This window comes from Silurus aristotelis (assembly GCF_946808225.1).
Source record: "Silurus aristotelis genome assembly, chromosome: 6".
In the NCBI taxonomy this organism is placed as follows: Eukaryota; Metazoa; Chordata; class Actinopteri; order Siluriformes; family Siluridae; genus Silurus; species Silurus aristotelis.
In genome coordinates, this window is record NC_139579.1 from 27778330 (window position 1) to 27797399 (window position 19070).

The 19070-nt window shown below is 34.2% G+C and overlaps 2 protein-coding genes across 2 annotated transcripts; both read left to right on the plus strand.

Moving 5' to 3' along the window:
- The first annotated feature begins 2125 nt into the window (after positions 1 to 2125).
- Positions 2126 to 8288, plus strand: slc2a1c (solute carrier family 2 member 1c). The gene is made up of 10 exons (XM_083544206.1): positions 2126 to 2175; positions 2610 to 2708; positions 3392 to 3552; positions 3625 to 3865; positions 3995 to 4157; positions 4310 to 4494; positions 5499 to 5603; positions 5813 to 5914; positions 6037 to 6240; positions 7906 to 8288. Exons 1-10 carry the CDS (start codon positions 2161 to 2163, stop codon positions 8083 to 8085), a joined length of 1455 nt encoding a protein of 484 aa, XP_083400332.1. The 5' UTR covers positions 2126 to 2160; the 3' UTR covers positions 8086 to 8288.
- Positions 8289 to 16131: 7843 nt separating this feature from the next.
- Positions 16132 to 18954, plus strand: LOC310728195 (uncharacterized protein). The gene is made up of 3 exons (XM_083545391.1): positions 16132 to 16437; positions 17569 to 17732; positions 18333 to 18954. Exons 1-3 carry the CDS (start codon positions 16375 to 16377, stop codon positions 18733 to 18735), a joined length of 630 nt encoding a protein of 209 aa, XP_083401517.1. The 5' UTR covers positions 16132 to 16374; the 3' UTR covers positions 18736 to 18954.
- The last annotated feature ends 116 nt before the right edge of the window (positions 18955 to 19070 follow it).

Here is a 19070-nt window from a genome sequence, read left to right on the forward strand (position 1 = left end):
GCTCAACACAACAGCAGAAGCCACTTTAGTTTGATTGTGAATATATTATTCAGCTTGTTTTGTTCTTTATTTCAGAAATCCTTGTGATATATTCAGTTTGTGTTGGTCTCACTTTAATAAAATAGTGTTTAAAATGACTTTGTGTTTAAGTCAGTTTTGTGTTTGTAGACCATAACGCATAAAAGGGCATTAATGGGAACATTAAAGAACCTTCTTTAAAAAAGTAACTAAAAAAGTTACTTTTAACAGTAACGCATTATTTTTTGGTGTAAGTAATCAACAAAGTAATTGAGTTACTTTTTGAATGAAGTAACGAGTAACTGTAACTAGTTACTATTTTTTAGTAACGAGCACAACACTGATAATGCATTGTATTACAAAAACAACAAAAAAATTATATATCTCTATTTATTTCTGTAAAGCTGCTTTGGGACAATGTTCACTGTTTAAGGCAAACAGAAACAGAATAGTAGAATAAAATAGTACAGGCTACAAGAGGGGAATGGCTTTCTCTTACAAAGCCCTACTGTTATTTAAAAACCTGTGAATTAGTGTTTTATATATAGCATCTATATCAGGTAACCAAAACACACTTCACAGAAACCTAGCAAAGATTTTCAGGAGCTTTGGTTAAAATAGCCAGGTATATCCCTGTTAATGGACATTCTAATATCTTTATGTAAAAAATAATCAGACAGGACTTACCTCACATTTACACTGAGACGTATGGAGACATGCACACAGTTTCTGTCAGTCTTACTTACAAAAGCATTAACAGACTTATGAAATCAGGATACAGTTCATGGTCTTTAGAAGGGCCTAGACCATTGAATTATTAGTCGAGCTCGTCTTTATAATTGATTTAGTCCCTCAGTTTTGTGATCAAACTAGCAAGAAAATAACAGGACGATTATTGAGTGAAAGAAGCAGAATTTTGTGTAGACCTGAGATGCCTGTCGCTGCCATTCTTTCATACCCAACTCAAAATTCATCACACTGGTGCGACTTCATCAGGGATCACATGGGAGCCTGGGTTTGGACAAGTGTCTGAAAGCTTCCCGGAGAGATACCATTGAGATGGTAGTGAGGCAAGGGGGCATATAGGGGTGGGGTGCAAATGAAGGACCTGGAAACATCAATGTGTGTGAACAAGTGCTAATCCCTGGATGAAGTGTATAAACACTCAAGAGGTGCCAAGAAAGAGTGGATGTTGGATTTTTTGCAGATATAATCATTCTTCAAGCCAGTAAACAGGTAAGGGACTTACCTCATGGGTGTCTTGCTTTAAAAAAAAATAAAAAATTGATTAAATGAGCTGTCATAAATATGTCCTAATAAGAAATGGCTGGCAGTATATCAACACAGCATCAATTAAAGAAGATTTTATTTGTAAATAATTAAGCAATATGCTCTGAATTTGCACAAAATGTAACAATGGTTCATGTGCTTTTTTTTTTTTTACTACTAATGTTCTCATTCCTAGTGCTACATGGTGGACACATTAAACAAGGGGAAAACAAGAAAGGGATTTAATTCAGACAAGCAAATTAATTTGGAATCCATGTGTACAAAATTAAGTGTCATGTAATTGTTAATTGTTAAATAAAAATACTTTGAACAAGTATTTTTTTTAATTCTGTAAATAGAGCAATTATCACAAAGTCATCTACATTTTTCAAAACATCTTTTTAATCATGTCTCTTTCTTATACATTAAGCAAGTAAATTTTTTTAAACATAAGCAAATCAATTTACAAATTACCCTCCAGTGCATACTGCGATAATTATAATATTTATTATAATACATTTATTCTAATCTAATATAATAACGAGTATACGTTTAAAAGGTTTGAGCATTTAGAAATGTACTTTTTGGATGAATTCTGATAAATGAAAACATTTGTTAATTCATGTGTGTAAAGAGGTTTATTATTTTTCTCCTCTCTGAACCACTTATAGTATAATTAAAAAGTAGCCGGTTACCTGTAGTGAGCTTGACACCACTGCTCTAATGGTATCATATGGAATATATGTTTTCAGCCCTGAGACATGCCACTTTAAGAGCCTCTCCTGTATCTACTCTAGCTGGAAAAACAAGCTCTAGAGTAAATACAAAAATCGTTCCCTTTTCCTAAAGAAGTGACAGTCATAGGACAGGCTCATGGCAATCGCAGAGGTTAGTGTTTACTTTATCATTCTTTAATATTTAGAATAAGGTGTGTTAAAATACCTATGAAATTGTCCGTTTTGTGTGAATAATGCTAAGTAATATCAAGTGTATGGGACTATTGGTGGGAGTGAAGGTGATGGTCAGTAAATGAGATTTTAATGAACAAAAAAATCTCTATCTTAATATCACCTTCACTCCCTCCAATAAACAGTAAATACGATTTTTTTGTTTATTAAAATGTCAGTAAATGAGATTTGAATTAACAAAAAAGAAATAACACATATTGAGCCATTGGCTGAAATTGAAACTATATGATAAAATGGAAACTAAGAGATGTTCGTGCTTTGTGTGGGAGCGCACATGTGCATTAGTCAGTGTGTGTTTACACTGAGCTTACAGAATTGTTTAACCGTGACACATGTGTTTGGTTTTATGGCCAGAGTCAGCTGACTGCCACGCTGCTTACCTCTGTGGTGGCGGCAGTGTTTGGCTCGCTACAGATCGGATACCACACGGGCAATGTCAACTCTCCAGCCAGAGTGAGTACAGGGCTCTGGGTAGCATGGCACAAACATGCACTTCTCACTGAGTAAACTTTACAAAGTGGTGAAAGCTTTCTATTCAGCCAGCCATGGTTTTGGAAGGTTTTATGTTTACAGACAGGTAGCTATGATGTCTGGATTGTGTTGATATATCGGTTTGGTGTGTGGATACTGTGCAGCATTCTTCAGTTGGTATTTCATTCCAAAGCTCCCAGGATGGCCTTCCAGGTCTTAGTCATGTCTTTCAAGTGGATGAAATGCAGTCTCTTAAGAAGTATATTCATTAACTGAATATGGCATGCAAATAGTATGTGATGTCACAACTGCAATACACATACACTTTTGCAAAACTGGGACAACGTTCTCGCTGATGTGTATAATAGAACACTTGTTAGTACGGATTTATGTCCAATTTTGAACCAGCTCCTTTGCATCAACATTTGATATGTTCCTGGGTATGCAGTAGAATTTTTTAGAGTGGGAAAAGTTACCAACCAAAAAAGAAAATAATGCACCCACATTGCACAAAATCCAAGTACATTTTAATTGCATGTTGTCTTAAACAATAAATGTTGTCACAAATCTAATTCACAGACATCCCAAGCTTCATAATGAGCAAGCTGAAACATAAATAGGAAGAAGCCAGGCTCTAAAGTATTTGTTGTTCTTTATTAACTCAGGTTATTGAAGACTTCTTCAATGAGACTTGGAAATCAAGATATAATCAGTCCATGCCAGAGCACAGTCTGACATTTCTGTGGGCTCTCTCAGTCAGCATCAAGGACTTTGGAGCCCTGTTGGGGTCACTGGGCGTCAAAGGCCTGGCCGATCACTATGGGAGGTGAGTATTGGCTTCAAGACTTTTACTTATTGAATACTTATTGATTCTAATGTGTGCTTCATGTTCTTGTAGGAGAAATGCCATTCTTATAGCAAACACTTTGTCCATAGTGGGCACCTGTCTGATGTTTCTGAGCAAAACAGCTGAATCGTTTGAACTTCTAATTGTGGGCCGTTTCATTTTTGGCCTTTTCTGTGGTCTGGTGATGAGTCTAAACCCGCTGTATATCCAGGGTGTGTCACCGATTAACCTCCGTGGTGCCTTTGCAACTCTCAACCAGGTTTCTTTTGCCTCTGGCATTTTCCTGGGCATGGTGAGAGACCACACACGCACTTTCTCTTCATCTCTTGTTTATCCTGTAAAAACCCTGTAATTATGATCTGAGTCTCAACACTGAAAGACTAACCCAGACTAATTGAGTTGTTTGTGTGGGATGTTGCAGGTGGTGGGTTTAGAAACAGTCCTGGGCACACAGAAGTACTGGGCATTTATGCTGTCTCTCTCCCTCATACCAGCTGCTCTTCAGTATATAATCTTGCCTTTTTGCCCTGAGAGCCCACGCTATTTCTTTATAAACTGTGGCAAGGAACAAGAAGCAGAAGCTGGTGTGTGTGTGTGTGTGTGTGTGTGTGTGTGTGTGTGTGTGTGTGTGTGTGTGTGTGTGTGTGTGTGTCATATTTACTTCACACTTTAATGTATTACAAGTCATCTTTCGTTATATCTTATCTGCATAATACATTGTCTATTTTATCTGCAGCTTTAAGAAGGTTAAGACGAGACGCTGATAAGGTGAAAAAGGAAATGGATGAGATGAGAGAAGAAGCATCTCACAGCGAAGCAAGAATGAATATTGGGGAATTCTTTATCAAACGCTGCTACAAACAGCCCATAATACTTGTACTAATCATAAACCTGGGCAGCCAATTATCCGGATTCAATGCGGTTAGTGTTCTAATAGCAGAATAGAATGACTTTATTTATGCTCACCTTTATCTCTGATATGCCCTTTGCGCAGAGTGCAAAAGTTTGCACACCTTTGGGATTCAATAAAGAAGAAATTTCATTATTGGAAACATTTATTGTATTCAGATTCCGAGCTTCTGTTTTTCATTAGCAAAAAGATAATGATAAAAAAAAAGATAGAAAAATTTATTCAAACAAAAATGTTCAAATAATGGTTATGTGTAGTGTGAAATAATGTTAAAAAATGTAATTATGTGTGTCATATGAATGAATATCCTCAAATACACATTAACATCTATGTTCACTAGGATACAGTACTTTGTGGTTTTTAAACAAGATATTATTAATTGTAGAATATTATTGTACTTTATTTTTAGATATTTACAACCATTGGTCCATTGTTGTGTTTCTTTTTTTAAAAACAGTTCCAGAATCATAAATGTTGTGGGCAAAATATTGTTTTGTTATTTTTTAGAACAATGAATGTTTCAAATTCCATAATTTATAAAATATTGGTAAACTTTTCCAATGTCCATTTAGAAAGTATCGATGATGCAGACCTTTGCAATAATCTTTAAATACTTTTTTTATCATTACAAGTTTATTATATTTTAATAATAGAACAATTAAATGCAGTCATATTTTGTCAGAAGGGGATTTGCTTTATACTTAACATTAAGTTGAAAAATGTGGTTTTAAAAGGGAACATTGGTTCTGTTTCTCCACTCCAGCTAAAAAATACTGAGTAGGAATAGTACAAATTCCTGCTAATAATCTTAAAACCCACAACACCACAGAATCTTTTCATTGCTTGTTCATGACTAATTGGTTCAGATGTTTGTGGTGGACACTGTGTTTACGGATGTCTGTGTTCCTACCACCAGCCATCAATTCAATACAACTCAAGCATCTTCTTAAAGTCATTTTAAGTCCTTCTAGTTCCTGAATAAAACATTGCACTGTCTCTCCTGCTTCATTTTCAGATCATAAATTATTCAACAAAAATATTTACAAAGGCCAAATTTGAAGAAGCAAAATATCTGACGCTTGGAGTGGGAGCGATCAACGTGGCATTCACCATCGTGTCTGTGAGTGTTTCGGACATTCCAGCATGTTTAGAGCTGTGTGTGATTTGGGGACACTGACAATTCACAGACTATTTTTCTGTATTAACAAGGGCATTTAGAAACTCTCAGACATTTTTGCCTCTGTGAACCTTTTTTAAATGTTTCTTTTTTTTAACAGTTTGGTATGCTTTGTTTTATTAAATGATTTGCTATTTGTTTTCTTCTCAAAGTTGTTCCTGGTAGAAAGGGCAGGACGCAGGAAGCTGCTCCTCACTGGCTTCCTGTTGGTAGCTTTTTGCAATTTACTAATGACCATCACAGACTCTTTGCTGGTAAGATTTACTACACAAATAAAAATAAATAAATGACTTGTTCCTGGTGAATGCACGGAACAAAAGAAATAGTAATGAATAATACTCGTATTGATAATGTAATTTGCTTTACTTCTCCTTAGTACATTGTCCCGGACATTCGTGGTCTTCAGGTACTTGTGGTGTTTATCCTGATTTCAGCATATGAGCTCGGTCCAGGGCCCATCTCTTGGTTCATTGGTGCAGAGCTCTTTGACCAGCCAGCCAGACCCATTGCCATGGCTTTCACCAGCATGCTTAACTGGGGGGGGAAATTCCTTCTAGCTCTCCTTTTCCCACCATTAATGGTATGTATTTTCTCTCCTTGCATAGAACAATTTATATACAGTTAGTACTGTACTTAATGAAACATGCTGTACAAAACAACATAAGTGTGCTCTAGACAACACCAAAGATTTTACTGATACAAAAGCAGACCTATATGCAGGAAGGACCAGATTAGGTTCTTTGCTAGTTGAACACCAAGGAATTTGGTAAACCTGATGATCTCCCTTTGTTGTTGCTTCAGGAAAAATAAACTGAGGAAGTATGGGGAAGTAATAAAAAGTACACTCTCCAAAATAGGGAAACTGGAATGATGTAATGTTTTGTCGACAACCATTATCAATCTCATCTCATCTATCGTCTCTAGGTTACGACTGTAACCCTAGTTCCCCGAGGGAACGAGACGCTGCGTCGTAACGCTTTGGGAACGCCCCAAAGCTTTACGACGCAGCTCGAGTTCCCGAAGGGGACCTACTGGTTTTACTTCTTACAGTTTTAGAAATACTTTTTTAAAAAGGCAAAATTGTGCTTTTAATAACAACAAATTATTGGTCAGAAAATGGGCAATAATTAATGGAATACACTCCTGCGGCCTCCTGTGAAACCATTTCTCATTTACATTTCCTTCAGTGAACTGTTTGGGTAAAAGCTAGAAACAGAGAAATTCACTTACAGTGGGGTAAATGCATAGTCAAGTCAAGTCAATCAAGTCAAGTCAAGTCAAGTCAAGTCAAGTCAAGTCAAGAAGCTTTTATTGTCATTTCAACCACATATAGCTGACCCATTACACAGTGAAATAAAACAACGTTCCTCCTGAACCCTGATGCTACATACAACAACAGTCACAGAGAACAGAAAACACAGGGCTAAGGACTAATAAGTGTCCTTGCCTCAAAAGTCTTCACTCAAGTAAGAATTGAGATGAGATGTTTGTATGCTTGTATTCAGAAACTGGTTAGACTTTTATACCTGGACTCACCAGGCTGAATCTGATCTGCACCAGAAGTAAACTGTTTAGAGAAATCAGGTGCTTCCTTGCCTTGTGTACTGCTTTTTCTTTATCATGTTCAATACTTTTTCCTGTGCAATTGAACTTTATTAAATATAGGTTTTTATGGATTGTAATATTATGATTTTTTTATCTGTGTAGATTAGGTTCATACTAATGTCTGATCTAAAGTTGAATCTTTTTTTCTACTTAGTTTTTTTGTGTGCAAAGATAAAATCATAATATGATTAAAGTTCAACACGTGGCTTGGTTCACTTATCAGCTATTAATGAACTATTTGGAGCCATCAATATTGAATGAAACAATATTTAATTTTCTTTATGTAAAATGTTATTTACAAGTTTACCTAAGCTTACATATTTAAATAAATCCAAAGGGAAAACTATCCCATACAAAGTTACTCGATCTATTTGTTTAAATAGTTCAATATTTTACTTTTGGACTGTGGCCAAGTTTTTTTTTAAGTTCAGGTGTTTACTCAACATCTGCCTTTATAGAGTGCTCTCTATGAACTTGGCACATAAGTGCTTAGTTGGTAGGATTATTAAATATCTGGAACCAAAAAGTTCAATATCACTAACCAGCAGTCTTGAGTTTCTCTATATTTTTCTGTTTTGCATATCTCTATTCACTTCCTGGTTATTCTTAATATTATGCATTTGACATATTCTCCCTCCAGCACCTGTGTGGCGCTTACGTCTACCTTCTCTTCATGTCTATGGCCCTTATCGCATTCACATACACTATGTTCCGCCTCCCGGAAACAAAAGGACGGACGTTTGATGACATTGCTGCGGAGTTTCGCGGAGCTGAGAGCATTCCCCTGCATAACAAAACAGGTTTTAATACGTTCACTTGAACAAGAAGCCAAAACAGTATAGAACTAGTTCAGGTAGGCAATGATTGGTCCATAGTTAAATATTGAGAAATTGTAACATCTTAGTTTTACTTTCTATTACTAAAGTCAATGCAATGAAATAGTGTTTTGTGTAAAGTAACCAAGAATAGATCATACTGTAAACATATTGATCTACAATAAAGTATAAAATATAATTTAAAATATACACATTGTTATGCATCTATTAAACAGCCCTATGAACAACCCCAAACAGAGTTTATTGTTTATGAAATCTTACATTTTTCTTGCTTAAAGCAGTTATCCAAAGTTTAATAAACCATGGAACCTTGTGGAAACAGAACAAGACTGTAAGCTGATAAGACTCCTTAATAATAAAAATAATTTCATACAATAGTGAGAGGTAGAAGAGTTCAGATGTTTGGCACAGAAATAAACAGCATTGCGTATTAAAATGCTTAAAATTCGACCCACATTAGCTTTTTATTGTGCTTATTAGGATGCAAGAATAGAATAAGACAATAGCTCTTTTTACCATAATACGTCAAAATCAATTGGCGTTTAATACATCTGGCGATGAGATTTTTTAAAGGTTAATTTGTTCATTTGGTATTCATTAGACATAAAACAGTCCAAGCACTGGACATAGAATGTTTTTTAATCTGTGCTTTACCTCTTTTCTTTCATTCTTTCTTGCTTTCTTAATTTCTTGTTTTTTTGCTTGCTTTGTCTTTATTGCCTACTTCTTGCTGTTGCTTTCTTTTTTGACTTTCGAAGTTTTAAAAAAGGACAAATTGGACCAAAAGATGTGGTTACACACAGTCAAGCCCAAAGGTATTCGGAAAACTTTTTAACACACCACAATGATGGATTTGACATGAGTTGGTAAAAATATGGGATTTGAATTCCAGGAATGCACCAAAAATATTGCATTAATCATACAGGAATTACAGCAATTTTTTACATAGTGCTTGTATTTTCCCAGGCTCATAAGTAACAGGGCAATTGATTGATTAGCGGTTCAAAAGACAGATGTGAGCTACTTCCTCCTTATTTCATGACAAATACAGATGATAGAAGGTTAGTAGTTAATTCCATATGTTAAATTTGCATATGGCCAAATCAACAATATGAGATGTTCCTCTAAGAAGAAGGAATAAACTGACGAGCCCAGTGACAGCAAAAAGCCTGAAACTAAACAGTCTTTTCCTTTTCATAATCAGTTTCAAGGAAACAAAGAGGAGAGGAACGAGACAGAGGACTGACCTAATGCTAACGTGTCTTTCTAATAGTTTATCCCCCCACATGCACAGTGTTTTAATTAAAAACAGCATGGTCAACATGGAGCCCATTACTTCAGCCAAGTTACAGCAGTGAAGGTCTCTCTCTCTCTCTCTCTCTCTCTCTCTCTCTCTCTCTCTCTCGCTCTCTCTCTCTCTCTCTCTCTCTCTCTCGCTCTCTCTCTCGCTCTCTCTCTCTCTCATGTCTATCTATCTATCTATCTATCTATCTATCTATCTATCTATCTATCTATCTATCTATCTATCTATCTATCTATCTATCTATCTATCTATCTATCTATCTATCTATCTATCTATCTATCTATCTATCTATCTATCTATCTATCTATCTATCTATTTATTAGGGCTGTCAATCGATGAAAATATTTAATCGCAAAATCGTCAAGATTAACCGCAATTTAATCGCACATTTTTAAATATGAATAAAAAAAGGACTTTGTTAATAAATATGTTGTGTTGGAGGTTTTAATTTCATATATATATATATATATATATATATATATATATATATATATATATATATATATATATATATATATATATATGTTCCACTAGATTGTAAAGTGTGCTTATGGATTTTTATGTTCATCAGCCACAAGGGAATTATGAAACCCAGGTACTGATGTAAGTGAGGAGGTCTGGGGTGCAGTCAGGGTTCCAATTCATCCCATAGGTGTTCATTAGGGATGAGAACAGAGCTCCATAGCAGGCCAATCAAGATCTTCCTCTCCAACCATATCTTCAGGGAGCTCACTTTATGCACAGGGGCATTACAGCACTCCAGCTTTGTGCTAAGAGTTTGGAAAAGAGCCACATATAGTGTAACAGGAAAGGTCAGGTGTCCCAATACTTTTGGCAATATAGTATATATTATATATAATATATATGTATATTTAAAATGCATGATCAGGTGCTTTGTCTGTGTATGTGTGTATATTTCTCTGCGTTTTCAATAATGTCATGTGTAATGCAGCTGGAGATTAAGCAGAAGCATGGTAATGGTCATAAGTTCAAGGTTTTGATGGTTCTGGGGAAGAAGCTTCTCCTTAGCCCCTTAGTCCTGTCTGTGTAATTATGGAGATATTTTCCAGACTGTAGCCATCAAAACATTCGGTTATCTGGCTGGGGGATCCTTTAAGATATTTCCTGTATTGGTCCTGCACATGCCTGCTATAAGAAACCAGCAGGCTGGTGCTGTCCTGACCTGGTGATCTGCTCAGTTTACCTCACTACCCTTGTACACTTTTCTTTTAACATATGGTGATGCTGTAAGTATTGGTGATAGAAATATTCTGGGAAAATTCAGGAGAATGTCATTAGCTTACAAACATGATGCATCTCTTTTCACACATTTATAGATTCTCTTTTATCACATTTAGTAAATACATACTCTACATATTATATCCAGTTATATATACATGCACATATAACATTTCATGGCATACAATGACAAAATGCTTTTGGAATCACATTCCTTACATAATTACATAATGTGAAACATATGTGATTTTTGGTAAAGTTACTATACTCAAATATGTTGGAGTCATGAGCAAGGCCTTTTAACCTTTAAACTAGATTAATATGGACGGCTGTGAAATAACTCAAGGTGAAGTAAAAATTTCCAAGAGAAAACAGATGACTTTGGTAATGGTAATTGACCTTAGACTTGAGGACACAAAGATTGTGAATATATCAGTTGTTGTCTATAACACTGTCGAGAAAAAAGAACAGTGGAATTTCTTTCTAATTTGTAGCTAAAGTCTATTGAATAATTATAAAAACCTACATCCAAATACATGCAGTTTTGTTACAAAATGAAACCCCAGAAAGAAGCCACTAATTTTTTACAGGCCAGTTAAGTAGACCTTTAAAATATAGCAGCATTATTTAACAATCTGACTTGATAGAATAATAAAAACCATTTGCAACTGACAGTTATTTAAAATATTTTCTTTAAGTTCACTGCATTTTTATTTTATCTTTACTAAAGGACATTTAACTTTTTAAATCTTTCAACAGAATTAAGCAATTGCAATGATTTTAATCTGATTCGAGCACGATGCATCACGATGCATCAAAAAAACAGAATAGTTTCATCTGGACAAGAGTGAACAAGAAAAAAGATAAAAAACAGAATCCTTCCCAACTGAGAAACAGTCTGAATGGTAAAACAGTGCCATCTAGCAAAACATCACACTTAAAAACAGTCTTTTCTGGTCCCTTTTTTAAGTGTAATATGCATAATTTACAAATTGCATCATACCTAAAATTCAGCTCTAACACAAAATAATCTAATTAATAAATAAGTAGCCAAATTTCAGTGAGTAATTTTAAACAATCGGAGCATAGATAGATAGATAGATAGATAGATAGATAGATAGATAGATAGATAGATAGATAGATAGATAGATAGATAGATAGATAGATAGATAGATAGATAGATAGATAGATAGATAGATAGGTAAAAAGCTTAAGTTTTTCAAGTTTTTCTTTTACTAAGTATCAAAGATATAAGCAACTTTTACACTCTTTTCAAATACATTAATGTTTCAGTATCTACTTTAACTCCACTGTATTCTAATTGACAATGACCATTACCAATTCTATTTTGCATGGCAGCTTAATCTTCCATGGCTTTTTTATTCTGCAGAAGAGGTGATATTGAAATCTTAATTTTATTTGTCCATTCAATAATAATAGTTCTTCAACTTTGTGACATGATACTGTCATTTTATTAATTATTTAAAATTTTTAAATTATTGCTTTCTTAAGGTGTACAATTTCTTTTGTATTTTGGGAATACAAATAAAACCTTACAAATCAACTTTTTTTTTTTTTCACTAATGTGTTTTAGTATTAAGGACTAGTGCATCTTTGATCCTACATTCAATCTGAGTACTCCAATACTAAAGTACTGTTCAAAGCAGATCCTCTGAGACTTTTACTCAAGTCAAATTGGAATTACTGATTTTTAGCATGTAATTAAGTAACTTATGCAGTAAGGTACCTATATGTTAACTTAAGTATGGTTTTCAGCTATTCTTTACACCTCAGATGAATAAATACAGTAAAAGGGAATTCATGTTGACATTCTGCCCTCCAGTGGATCATATGTCCATTGCACACTTGAGGTGAATGCGTGTGTCTATGTGTGATGCATTGTGAGGTATTATAGACGTAATTGCGTTTTTATTTGAGAGACAACCGGGAGTCAAAGCTGTAAAACAGGAAAGAGGAAACAGGCATGGGCAAATGATCTTCAAACGCTGATTTCTATGACATTTACAATACACAAATCAGAAAACTAAACAAAGCTCCATAACTGTTGTAGTGAGACATGTAACAGAAGACAGGCTTGGCAAAGTCAGATAGGAAGACACTAAACATTACTTTGGCTAGAACAGAGAATAACAAGGATTTAAATACACAAACAGATTTTAAAGGTCAAACTGAGAACAGGTGCAAGTATTACTGACACATGAGCGATGAAGTGAATGATGGTACAGTGGAGGATATAAAATGAAAACACATGACAAGACAGAAGAGCATGCCATAGAGCTGCAGGCTGTTTCTCATGCTGAGCCCTACTGCAAACACTGATCGGTTCAAAGGGGAAATCTCTGTAAGTTTTGTTTTGGTCGAAGTATTTAAAGAATACAATTCAGCAGTCCCTGGAACACTTCCTTAGTTCTAGGACACTTCCTTAGTTACCCCACTGATTTCCTGTACACTATATAATGCACACTCCCATTTAAAATTCGCGTCGCTTTGCCAACAATTCCTATTGTATAAGCTTTGTGCTGTCTGATGTGTTTATAAATTGTTTGTATTTGGACTCTTGCTGCACTTCTTTAATGAACTTTGCACCAACACTTTTGGATATTTAGATTGTAAAACAACAAACTCTTGTGAATGCATCACACATTTCTTGAGTCCTGTTTATTACACTCGATGCAGTTCATATTATTATCTCTATAACTTACAAAAAAATATAACTACAAAATTCCATACAATTTTCTTTGCAATTTTTTTCTATAGAATGTTAACAATTGTTAACAGCTTTATAGAAATAAATAATTACAAATATAAATTTTAACATTTGTCTCTGTAACGTTTTTGCAAAAAAAAAAGAAAAAAAAAAAAGAAAAAAGGACTTCCAGGACAAATGACCTAAGTTGAAGGATAGTTGGGAGCACTGTATTACTGTGCAAGGGGGCTATTTGAGACTATTTAAGACCATACATGACATGAGATCTCTTGGTGTTTAACTCATTATAGTGGGATGCTATTTGTTTGGCATTAATGACATTGGTACTTTCATTTTTCATTGGATACCATGGGGATACCCAGTTTCAAACTGGCTATAATGTACGGTGGCCGAGTAGTGCAAAACACATTAACAAATACGAAAACAAATTAACAAATTCAAAAACATAACAACAAATCCGAAAACAAATTAACTATTCCGAAAACAAATTAACAAATTAGAAAACACTAACAAATCCGAAAAAAAATTAACAAATTCGAAAACAAATGACCAAATCCAAAAAACACAAGTCGACAAACCGGAAAGGGTAGGTATAGTTTTGTGAATGGAAACTTACACATCATTGGACAAGACACCTGTCAGTCAAGATATACAGGTGAGTGACAGGTGTCTCGTCCAATGAACTGTAAGTTTCTATTCACAAACTTTACCTACCTTTTCCGGTTTGTCTGAATCGTTGCACGAAACAAATTAACAAATCCAAAAAACACAACGACAAGCCAGACAAACCGGAAAAGGTAGGTATAGTTTGTGAATGGAAACTTATCAATCATTGGACACCTGTCATCCAAAATATACAGGAAGTACAACATTTCCCCCCCCTTTTATTTATTTATTTATTTATTTATTTATTTATTTATTTATTTATGTTTTTATTAAGCAATTAACCATATACAAATAACATGGCAATAACATGTACAATTTACATTACAATACACAGAACAGGTGCATAAAAATACAAATATATACACATACATAAATACAATTTATAATAATAATAATAATAATAATAATAATAATAATAATAATAATAATAACATTTAAGTAAAAAAAATTATAAAAAATAAACAGGGCTATGGTTTATACTGTAAATCATATTTTTCTATGAAGGACAAAAGATTTATTGCATTTTTCTTTCTAATCACTTTTAGGGCTTTTGTAAAAGAAATAAACTCATTATAAAATGCAAAAAAAAAAAACGTTGGTTTCAAGTATTTAGATTTTGTATATAAAATTTTCCCATCAGAAGTATATTATTAACAAGAAAGTCGTCTCTGTTATTGTTTATCACAGTTTGGGTTCCTTGGTGGTCTAGTGGTTAGGCTTTGGTGCTCTCACCACCGTGGCCCGGGTTCAATTCCCGGTCAGGACCCAACCCAGCCATTAGGGTTGCACAAACAGTGCCGGTCCCAAGCCCGGATAAATGGGTAGGGTTGCGTTAGGAAGGTCATCCAGCGTAAAACAGGTGCCAAATCGTACAATTTTTCAGATCTTTATGTCATGATATACTGCAGCATCTCCAACATCTGAATTTCCTTCCTCAAAGTGTCGTTGAATTAATTCCAGTGTCTCCTTGCTTGCCAATGTTTATTTCTGTTATTTTTAATATTTAAAGGTGCACTAATCCAAATAATATAAAAAAGTTTACCGTAAACGGACAATTTTACACATGTACAAGAAACAAAGTTATAAGATTTTGTAGTTCCTTTATATTTTGGATGACAGGTGTCTCATCCAATCATCGGTAAGTTTCCATTCACAAACTATACCTACCTTTTCCGGTTTGTCTGGCTTGTCGTTGTGTTTTTTGGATTTGTTAATTTGTTTCGTGCAACGATTCAGACAAACCGGAAAAGGTAGGTATAGTTTGTGAATAGAAACTTACAGTTCATTGGACGAGACACCTGTCACTCACCTGTATATCTTGACTGACAGGTGTCTTGTCCAATGATCTGTAAGTTTCCATTTGTTGTTTTGTTTTTGAATTTGTTAATTTGTTTTCGGATTTGTTAATTTGTTTTCGGATTTGTTAATTTGTTTTCGGATTTGTTAATGTGTTTTGCACTTCTCGGCCACCGTAATAATGATTATGAGCTCATATCAAAATGTTTTAAGATTAGCTCTGTTTGCAAGAAAGTTCTTTTATTTATCTACATTTACACACTATCACCTTTAAAATAGAAACACGTTACTGAACACGTTACTTCACAAAAACAAGAAACCGGTATCGCCAAGCTGACACTCTTGGGTCCTTGAGCAAGGCCCTTAACCCTCTATGCTCCAGGGGTGGCATATCATGGCTCTGACCCCAGCTACTGGGCAAGCTTGGATATGCAAAGAACAAATTTGATTGTGCTGTAATGTATATGTGACAAAGGTTATTCTATTCTATTCTATTCTATTCTATTCTATTCTATTCTATTCTATTCTATTCTATTCTAAAAGGGAGAGGTATACATACTGTATATATTCGTGTATATATATATATATACTTGCTGTCATATCAAAAGGTGGTAGGTTGGTAGCATTGGAGGAAGTACAGTACAGAATGATTGTGGTTAGCAATATTATACCTGATTCTATGTAAATATTTCTTAATTTGCTACTATGTGTAACATACACTGCTTTGTGTGTAAAAAAGTGTGGTATTATACGCTACATTACAATTATTCTGGATGCTATATAGTATCATCGATTCACTCCAGGCTAACCGCAGACCTCTTTGTTCCATAGTGTGCTAGTATCTATTACACTGGCTAATGACAAAGATCACTTTAAAAGTGAAAGCAAAAGTTATCCTGATCAAATTCCAAAGGGATACTTGTTTACTCCCTGAAATCTCCATTAAATATCGGTGCTTTCCTGAGTTTTCTGTCAGTCCATGCTACCAAGGGCTATTACATACAAAAGGTTTGTGAAGATCTCTGGAACCATTTTGTTAGTATGTGTGGAACCTATGGATGGTCATGCTTCTGCTGCTATCGGAATAGGACAAGCAAGACAGAGGTAAGTTTTTGAGGAAATGTAAGTGAATGATAAATAATAAGAATAATGAAATATGATAAATAAAATCACTGTGTGATCTTTACACTTGAAGTGATAATTGTGGATTACTGGTATATTGAAGTTAATGGAATAAATATGTTAAAACCAATAAACAAATAATAAGCAATAAAACAATAATTAGGCTTTTATAATGACTTTATAGGCTCGCAGGGCACATTGCCTACTGAAGGCTTTATTTTTGTCACGTTAATGACAGTGCTGCTTACAGTATGTTTGCTGTTATACCAGAAGGTGGTATATATTAGTTGGTAGCATATTAGGTAAGAAACTTCACATATTTCTTTATTTGATTCTATGAGTGACTTACAATTTTTGTGTGATATAAAACACTACTCTACAATCATTCTGGATGCTATGAAGTATCATCTATTTACCACAAGCTAAATACAGACCTCTTTGTTCCATAGAATACTAGAATTTATTACAATGACTATTGATACAGACTACATTGTGAAACTGAAAACAGATATTGTTTACTGGATAAAATTCCCAAGGTACTAAGGCTATAGAGAATTATTAAGCATAACATTGTGCAGGTATAGCTAAAAAGTATAATGCATACCAGTAATAAAAATGCCTATTATTTGCTGATGCCAGAAGCAGTTAATCTTGGGGTCCAGGAAGTGTGATTATTGTAGTAGCAAAGCACATTAATAGGAACTGAATACAGGCACTGACTCAGTGTGCAACAGGTAACTACAAATGTATGTATCAATAATGAGCTGCGTTCATTGTTCATTGCATCAATAATATCTGTCGGAGCTGCCACAGTTGGGTCCTTAAGCAGGACCCTTAACCCTCAACTGCCCAGTTGTTTGAATGAGATAATTCAAAGACACTCTGGAAAAGGGCATCTTCCAAAACCTATAAATGTACATTTAAATTAATAAACAACCAAACACACATTAAACATGTGACAAAAGAGATTGGAAAATGCCACACATGCAATGCTCCGAGGTGTCATCTCTTGACATATATTAATTATGGAATAAAAGCATTCATTTTCTGTAAGTATTTTCTGTTCTGTATTTTCCAAGGTAGAGAATAATTTGTGTTTTTCCTTTTTAACAGATAACAGACACTACTATTATTAAAATAACACCTCCAGGTATTACAGCTGGCGTGTCACTGAGTGGCACCAACATTGATCAAATATCCCGCAATATGAGCACAATATTAAACGTGTCCATTCAAATTACAAATTTCACGGACATGTACACCTTATCAAATCCAGAGTAAGTGCAAATTTTAATTTATACCACATTTTTACCTGTACAGTAACTTAAAAAATTGTCTGTTTGTTTATTTTTCGATTATCTTAATTAAAGATTTTTTTTTTTAAAGCTTTTATTCTTTCAAAATACATTTTTCAAAATAAATTTAAATAAACTTTCTGTTACTTGTATGTTCATCCTCAAATCTTAATAATAACAAATTCTCATAAATGAAACCTGGTCTACATAAATGGAATCAAAAATAGAAAATAAATACAATAAAAATATTATGTATATGATGCTTTCTTCTGTAAATAGTTACAGTACACTGCAGCTGCACTATACACTATATACACTACTATATACACTGTATACTCTGAGCTGACATTTTAATATGAAGCAAACATTTTTTAATACTGTTAGTTCTGGACTAATCTTTACCTTTTTTTTTTTTTTTTTTTTTTATTGGACTTCCCCTAATTCAACAATACATATTAAGATATTGGTTACTACTTTCTTCTTTTTACGTCTTTTTTTTTTTTATTAAAAAATGTATTATGTTAGACCTTAAATCTTTGACTATAATTGTTTGAATATATGATTTGATTCTTATTATTCTAGGAACTACACCGGCAGTGGTTATTGTTGCAATCCTCCTCAGCCTACAGTCGCAAAAAAGACCACTGAAGTCTGCTCCTTTACCAAACGCTCATATTCAATATATGGTTGCTCCGGAGTCCTGATGTACAAGATCCTTAATGATAACATGCACTCTGTCGGTAAACTTGCTATAATGTTCTCTGTACCTTACGACATTCGGTATGAAAACTATTTTGCTTTTGGTATTTATGAAGAGCAAATTTCATGTAATGAGACACTGTTCAATCAAATGTATTATGAGAAGGGTCCATTCACAAGAGCAAAAGCAACAGGGAATGAAATCATGCATTCTGGAAAAGGAATTAATGTGACTGGAACAATGTCCGCAGTAGGCAATGCAATAATAAAGGTTGAATTTTCGTAAATTGTAGTCACCAAGACAGGCACAAGCAAAACATTGCGGATTCAAGATAAGGGGCTTAGTCCAGGAGGATAAGGTAATTAATATGTCTATGAACTAATAAACTACTAAACTAATCAGTAACAGCAATTTCTCTATTATGCATAGCATTATCTCTCATTAAAATTATTTCTATCCTACTTTGTACTAACACTGCTCTTAACTGTGTCTTTGTCAGCTGTAAAGATGTTATGCATGTATGTTATGAGTATGTTATGTGTGTGTGTGTGTGTGTGTGTGTGTGTGTGTGTGTGTGTGTGTGTATATATATATACAATCTAATTATTAAATAAGTAGCC

What these genes read in the sequence shown, in the direction of transcription:
- slc2a1c (XM_083544206.1), top strand. An exon ending in GGAACAAGAAGCAGAAGCTG is followed by an intron (nt 4,158 to 4,309) that starts GTGTGTGTGTGT and finishes TTTTATCTGCAG; the next exon opens with CTTTAAGAAGGTTAAGACGA. An exon ending in TCCTTTTCCCACCATTAATG is followed by an intron (nt 6,241 to 7,905) that starts GTATGTATTTTC and finishes TTCTCCCTCCAG; the next exon opens with CACCTGTGTGGCGCTTACGT.
- LOC310728195 (XM_083545391.1), top strand. Translation starts at nt 16,375, where the DNA reads ATGTGTGGAACCTATGGATGGTCATGCTTCTGCTGCTATCGGAATAGG. An exon ending in ATAGGACAAGCAAGACAGAG is followed by an intron (nt 16,438 to 17,568) that starts GTAAGTTTTTGA and finishes CCTTTTTAACAG; the next exon opens with ATAACAGACACTACTATTAT. An exon ending in TACACCTTATCAAATCCAGA is followed by an intron (nt 17,733 to 18,332) that starts GTAAGTGCAAAT and finishes TTATTATTCTAG; the next exon opens with GAACTACACCGGCAGTGGTT.